At 40.2% G+C, this 7,752-nt stretch overlaps 1 protein-coding gene across 1 annotated transcript; it reads right to left on the bottom strand.

Annotated features, from left to right (window-relative positions):
• Positions 1-564: 564 nt before the first annotated feature.
• Positions 565-2,788, bottom strand: LOC116316533 (stonustoxin subunit beta-like; the record flags this gene model as incomplete). Its single annotated transcript, XM_039598626.1, has 2 exons — positions 565-2,590; positions 2,773-2,788. Coding segments are annotated over 2 exons (543 nt in total), but the record flags the coding sequence as incomplete, so codon positions are not given.
• Between the last annotated feature and the right edge of the window lie 4,964 nt (positions 2,789-7,752).

Raw genomic sequence — 7,752 nt, 5'->3', positions numbered from 1 at the left:
CTTAGGTCATCACTATATTCGGAAGAGTATGCCACAAGGAGGAACCTCTATGTTGCAGTTAATTCTTAAAATACATGAATGTTCTGTACATGCAAATTATGTGCTTGTAAACGCAAGAAGGGGCGTTACAATACCCTGATGTTATAAAAACAATCTAGAGTGTATTTTGGGTAGAGATGTACAACTGCTTTGCAGTTTGCACCTCTCCACGCTGCGTGCATTCATTAAAATCAATTGTTTGATTGACCTCTTCTGGACCATCATTGTTTTACTCTCATCCTCAATTTCGAACTCGTAACATAAGCATGCATGCAATTAACCTGCTATGTTCTCATCTTCCCTCAACATGTATCACCTGGACACTCTCACCAGTGAAGCTTAAAACCCTCTTGGATGGAACATCAACTCTAAATCAACATAGATATGCAATGTGTATAAAATGAACTAAACCTGTGAATAGAATGAATGTGATGACAAACATATTCAATGCAATATGAACCCTGTGAGAAATATTACTGATAAAATAATACTGTAAAACATGTTCTTAATGCATTTATCATAAGGCAGATTATATGGTAGCAATAAAAGAATCTCTAAATCCCAACACAAGTAAAGTAGCAGAAAACAAAACCAGAGCCAATCAATCAGGATGAATTAGGAGAGAGCAATGGTCTTTGGCCACCTTTCCTCGGAGGTGGGCAGTTGTTTCATTGTCTTTCATGGTCAACCAGAACTGTACCTGTTATCAACTGTGGTTGGAACATAACACTGATGTTTAAAGTGTCCAAACACCCTCAGGTGTCTGCAGCAGGGGAAACTTGACATATTCATTGTGCCTCTAGATTTATTTTACCCCTGGCTTAATTGTTAGATTTTTATTAATTTTAGTTCTGTTCTGTTTTTACCATTCATCAAAGGACATTTGGATCAGAACAACAGACCAAAAACAAAAAACCATTAGAAGCTTTCTCTAATGGTCTTCTTAAGAATTAAGTGTTGAGACACAAGAAATATGTGTGTCCTAACTGTTCAAGAGTTGAAATTGTTAAACTAAATTAAATCATTATCTAAGTTAAATGTAGTAATGCAGTATTACAGCAGTATTATGACATTAAGCAGTATGTATATGATAAGATCTGTAGTTCAGAGTATATCGTGAATACAATATCATTTTCTGGATATTTTTAACAAGGTACATTCATTAACTTTATTTCAAAAAGATTTTATTGCTAAGAAGCTTTGGAATCAGCAACCTCATCTGTACCTGGATGCTCTACGACCATCACACTCAACACTGGCACTCCACAGGGCTGTGTGCTGAGCCCGTTCCTCTATGACTGCAGACCTAGGTACGGATCCAACTCCATCACCATAAAAACCAAGCAGCAAAACCAAAGAGCTCATTGTGGACTTCAGGAGGGAGAAGACAGGCACCCATCTCCCCATCTACATAAATGGCACAGCTGTTGAATGGGTTTCCAGCTTCAAGTTCTTGGGGACCCGCATCTCTGAGAGTCTGACCTGGTCAACTAACACCTCCAGCCTGGTCAAGAAGGCCCATCAGCGCCTCTCTTTCTTGAGGGCACTGAAGAAGAACCACCTGTCTACTGACATACTCGGTAACTTCTGAACCTTTCCATCCACACACCCCTATCCCTCCCAATGACCATGATCATGATAGTGTAGTCTCTGTTATAGTGCGTACACTCATCACTATTACAGTCTGTTCAGAGTACTATATTCATAGCACTCTGTAGATCTGTTAACCACACAATGGTACATCTGTATATATGTAGCACATCTGTATATTTGCTCTCTGTATAGCAATATAAACATCTGTATACTTAACTTATTTGTACATAATATGTTCAGAACTATTCCAACCTTTTATACACTTATCTGTTATTGCTCTTGCACTTCTGATTAGATGCAAACTGTATTTCGTTACCCTGTATTTATACATGTGTAATGACAATAAAGTTGAATCCAAATCCTAATCTTAGAAAGAATGACTTAGAGTGTTTCTCTAACAGGAGGACACTCTTTAGACTAAATGATTAAACTCAGCACAGACTCACGGTGGAACCAGAATAAACTCTGAATCCAGGATAAAGAGTTTCAGTGAATGTGGTGTTGAAGGTGTGGAGGTGGATCAGAGTGTCAGAGGAGACTCTGTAGAAGGACAGAGTGCCAGCAGGACAGTCCACATACACTGCTACTCTATTAGAGACGGAGGAGGAGGAGGAGATGGATGTTTTTATATTATTGTGACAGACACAATAAGGACCATCATCAGAGCAGAATAAACTCCAGGAGTGGTCATTCTTTCCAAACACACAGTTATTATTGACTCCTTTCCTTCTGATTCTTCTGTAACTCACTGCTATACGAACCTCTCCTCTCCACTCGATCTCCCAGTAACAGCGACCAGTCAGACCATCACTACACAGCAGCTGTAGACGATAACCAAATCTGTCTGGATGATCAGGATATGGCTGAACCTCCTTCACACGTGTCACCTTCCTGTTGTTGTCAGACAGTTGGAGGTTTTTGTGTACTGTGTTTGTGTCGATTGTGAGTTGACAGGAATCTGATGGAGAGAACAAACACAATCCAGCTGCAGTTATTGATCCATCATCTGTTCATTGATTGACACTTTGATGGTAAATGGTAAATGGCCTGTATTTGTATAGCGCTTTTACTAGCCCCGCCTAAGGACCCCAAAGCGCTTTACATACCCAGTCATCCACCCATTCACACACACATTCACACACTGGTGGAGGCAAGCTACAGTTGTAGCCACAGCTGCCCTGGGGCAGACTGACTTGATGATGACTCCTGACATCAGAGATGTGAATGAGTGATGTGACAGTTTGAAGATGGTTGAATGTGTGCTGCTTTGTTTTCATGAATCACATTAAAAACACACTTACACTTCCTCAGACCTGGTCTCAACCATCGGACTCCAGCAGGCTCCACCCTGAAAGGAGGAGGGGGGTCAGACCAGCACAGTCTCTGTCAGCATGCACACATGGACTTACAGAATGGCTCCACCATTCTGTAAGTATGTAAGTTGATCTTAAGACGAACATTTCAAGTGGAGAGAATATTTTATGATAATCAGGATCCTTCCATCTGAGTCATCACTTTTAAAGAGGTGCTGCTTCAGTCACGAGAGGAATAATCCATAGTGTTACGTGTCTGCAGGCTGCATGTTTTCTTTCCCTCTCCTTTTATTTGCCATTCCCTTAGGTACACAGACTGCAGGCTTATGTCAATTTGGGGATCTCCAGCTAATTGGAGGAAGGAGGCTCTGATTGGACAAACCAGGAGTGCACACCTTGATAAGGAGACTCACCTGTGGCTGGGCGCGGCTCTCTTCCCTTCTTCGAATTGTTTGGCACATGTGTAAAGCTCCTCTGCTGTATTTCTTTTGTTTGATGGTTGTGGTGGGAGTAAAGTGGACTAGGTAAGTTTGGGGACCCCATACACTTACTCACGTAGAGTATTTTTGTTAGAAACACTAGGTAAGTAGGTTGGTGGCACCCATGTAATTTTGAGCTTGTTTTGAGTTGAGGTTTAGGGTCTTTTCCCCCTGTTTTTGTTCTTCTAGGATAATAGCTCAGCTAAGTTTTGGTTTTGTCTTTTTGGTGTTTTTTTTTGGCACAACCTAAGTGTCCCTTTCTCCCCCACATTTGTTGTTTGAATTTGGGTTATTTATTTTGTGAGAACACTGCCATTAAACTTTTTTATAACACCTGTACCGGGTTTCCATAGTTGTTGTGTTATCCCCTCCTGCCCTCGAGGAGACAAAACACAAGTGGGGGCTCGTCCGGGATCTATTTTCCGGAGCTGTAGACGACTCTGGTGTTTGGTACAATGTTACTGCCTTGTATTTAAGTATGGATTTCGACTTACAAGATTTTATTCATGCTCCGAGTTCTGAGAAGTTTGAGTTATGTCGTAAAGATGACTTGTTGAGAATTGCGGAACACTTTGATATTCCAGTCAAAAAATATTGTGCAAAAATAGAAATTAAGATTATTTTTATTTTTTATTTTTGTTATCCCCTCCTGCCCCCGAGGAGACGTAACAATAGATTATTTATTAGAAACATGTATTAGAAAAGAAATGTGATTTCCTGCTGTTGCACAGCTTTGAGGAGGCCGCCTCTTCATGAGCTTCTAAAACGTTTTATGCAGATAGGGTCATCAGTTAGCAATTTTTATTCTCTGTTCTTCCTGTTTTCTTTCAAAGGACATTAACCAATCACTAAGTGACCTGTTTGTTAAAGGTTCAGCAAAAATCCCACACATCTGTTAGAAACATCTATCCATCCATCCCTTTTCTGATGTGTATCTGGATTGGGGTTGTGGGGAAGGCAGTCTAAATAGAGATGGTCAGATCTCTCTCTCCCCAGCCACCTCCTCCAGTTCTTCTGGGGGACACCAAGGTGTTCCCAAGCCAGTCAGAGAAATGTAAACTTTCCAGCCTGTGCCAGATCTGCCCTGGGACCCCCTCCAAGTGGGATATGCCTAGAACATCTCACCCTTGGATAAATATATAGCTAATGTTTGCTTATATGCACCAAGTACAGCCTTGTCCACCCCAGCTGTAAAACTCAAAAAACAGTCCTATTTGTTATCATCTATCGTCAGCTCAGATAAAATAATTATTGTGGGTGATTTTAACATCCATGTAGATTACTAGTATTTACTGTTATATTCCCATAGATCATCGTGATGTTGTTTATTATGTTGCTCTTTTTTTTCCTTCTCCTTGTAAACTATTTTCTTTCTCAACAGGTGATCCAGGTGATTGATATATGTATTTTTTGTCTGTTTATTTTGTTGGTTTTTGTTTTTTGCCTTTTATCCCCGTCCCTCTTCCCCGTTGTTTTTCTGTCCCTCTTTCTTTCTCCCCTTTCTTTTCCCCAGTCAAGTCTGTCCCGTATTTAGCATGTGAAAATAAAATAAACAATAAAAGGTGAATCAAATAGACCATTACGGCAAGGCTGGGATGGTCCATTTGGTAAAGTAAATCCATTGGGCATCTTTCTTTGCCTTTAGACAATAATGCTGATGGCAAAAGAGCCAAATGGGACAGGCAAAAAAACAAACAAAACAAAACAAAACAAAAAACATCCATGTAGATGCTAAATGACATCCTCAACATGCCATTTAATCTGTTATTAGACTCAATTGGCTTCTCTCAAAATGTAAAAGAACCCACCCACCACTTTAATCACACTCTAGATCTTGTTTTAACATATGGCATAGAAACTGGACATTTAACAGTGTTTCCTGAAAACCCTCTGCTGTCTGATCATTTCCTGATAACATTTACATTTACAATAATTGATAACACAGCAGTGGGGAGTAGACTTTATCACAGTAGATGTCTTTCTAAAAGTGCTGTAACTAAGTTTAAGAATATAATCCACCCACTGTTAACATCTTCAATGCCCTGTACCAACATAGAGCAGAGCAGCTACCTGAACTCTACTCCAACAGAGGTCGATCATCTTGTTAATAATTTTACCTCCTCACTACGTACGACTCTGGATACTGTAGCTCCTGTGAAAACTAAGGCCTCAAATCAGAAGTACATGACTCCGTGGTATAATTCCCAAACAGGTAGCCTAAAACAGAAAACTCGTAAGCTAGGAAATGGCGTGTCACAAATTTAGAAGATCATCATTTAGCCTGGACAAATACTTTGCTGCTTTATAAGAAAGCCCTCCGTAAAGCTAGAACACCTTACTACTCATCACTGATTGAAGAAAATAAGAACAACCCTAGGTTTCTCTTCAGCACTGTAGCCAGGTGGACAAAAAGTCAGCTCCTTTGAGCCAACCATCCCTTTAGCATTAACTAGTAATGAATTCTTGAATTTCTTCACAAATAAAATTTTAATCATTAGAGAAAAAATACCCGAGTGCGGACACTGACGAGGAGATGGAATTAACTTTAATGAATAACGAGCCTTTGTTTGGGGATTATAAGAGAGCATATAGAAATTAAGCAAACAGGCTGAGACCAAACTAAGAGAACTATGAATAAACTATGACAAGACTAGAGAGACTGTGAAAGCTATGAACGCTGAAAATACTATAAAACATGAAGGGAAACTATGAAGTATAAAACTAGACATGGGGAAGGGAACACAGACGACACCACACTGAACACAGGAAGATGGAGGGCTTAAATACACACACATGAGGTGATCAGGGGAAGTGGAGACACATGAGGAAACAGCTGACTGGAATGAACATAATGATGTCACAGTGGAAGTGAAAACTAAGTACATAGAGCATGGAAACAAGACTTCCAAAATAGACAGGAAACATTGCGAGACGATGACATGACATGAATTTAACAAGCACCACAGAGACATAAAACATGTCAGGCAGACATGAAGCAGGGAGACTTAGAACAGGGGAGAAGACACAAAAGGATCTGCAGAGCAAAGGACTAACACAGCAATCTAGGCATGGTAACACTTAATAAGGTAAACTAAACTCAAACTAGAACATGAATGGAAAACAAAATACAATAAAACTCAAACACTGGGTCACACGACCCAGTACCGTGACTGATATTCATTTAGACTCTTTTTCTCCAATTGATCTTTCTGAGTTAACTTCAATAATTACTTCCTCCAAACCATCAATGTGTCTTTTAGACCCCATTACCACAAAACTGCTCAAAGAAGTCCTGCCACTAATTAATGCTTTAATCTTAAATATGATCAACCTATCTCTAATAATTGGCTATGTACCACAGGCCTTCAAGCTGGCAGTAGTTAAACCTCTACTTGAAAAGCCAACTCCAAACCCAGCTGTCTTAGCTAATTATAGGCCAATCTCCAGCCTTCCTTTCATATCAAAAATTCTTGAAAGGGTAGTTGTCAAACAACTAACAGATCATCTGAAGAGGAATGGCTTATTTGAAGAGTTTCAGAGCTCGTCACAGCACAGAAACAGCTTTAGTGAAGGTTACAAATGATCTTCTTATGGCCTCTGGCAGTGGACTCATCTCTGTGCTTGTCCTGCTAGACCTCAGTGCAGCGTTCGATACTGATGACCATAATATCCAATAAGAGCGATTAGAACATGCTGTAGGTATTACAGGTACTGCGCTGCAGTGGTTTGTATCATATCTATCTAATAGACTCCAATTTGTACATGTAAATGGAGAGTCCTCTTGTTACGACCCGGCTCAAAGCCGCAACATAAAAAAAGAGACGAATATCAGAGTGAGTGTGACAAGAGGTTATATCTTAAAATGGCATAGGAGGTTGGCTAAAATGCCTGGTAACACCAAGGCAAAAGCAAGTGAGCTCCCGGGAAGCTTGCCTCAGGTAAGCTTTTATGCACACCTGACTAGGTGTGGCCAATTAGCACCAGCTGAACACTCTGAGCAGATTAGAGGCTGCAGAGGGACGTAACACCTCCTCCCTTAAAAGGGTTCCTCTAGGACCCCTAAATTTATTAAAAGGCCCTCTGAAGCCTTGATCCCTCAAAAAGCATACACTTGAGTACTTTATTACCAGCTCTCCTAACACAACTAAATACTCACATTTCGTTAGTTAGCATCTTTAAGCATGGATGCCCCTGCATGAGGATCTGAATTTGCCACACTGAACACACACAAAGTAACATGTGACCAACACAAAGGAGTACAACAGTCACAAACCCAAAATGATTATTCAGCCTGCTACAACACAAAATGAGAGCAGCCATGAATAATC

Source organism: Oreochromis aureus, linkage group 15 (genome assembly GCF_013358895.1).
Source record: "Oreochromis aureus strain Israel breed Guangdong linkage group 15, ZZ_aureus, whole genome shotgun sequence".
In the NCBI taxonomy this organism is placed as follows: domain Eukaryota; kingdom Metazoa; phylum Chordata; class Actinopteri; order Cichliformes; family Cichlidae; genus Oreochromis; species Oreochromis aureus.
Note: the sequence above shows the minus strand (reverse complement) of the source record. Positions and strands in the feature narration are given on the sequence as shown.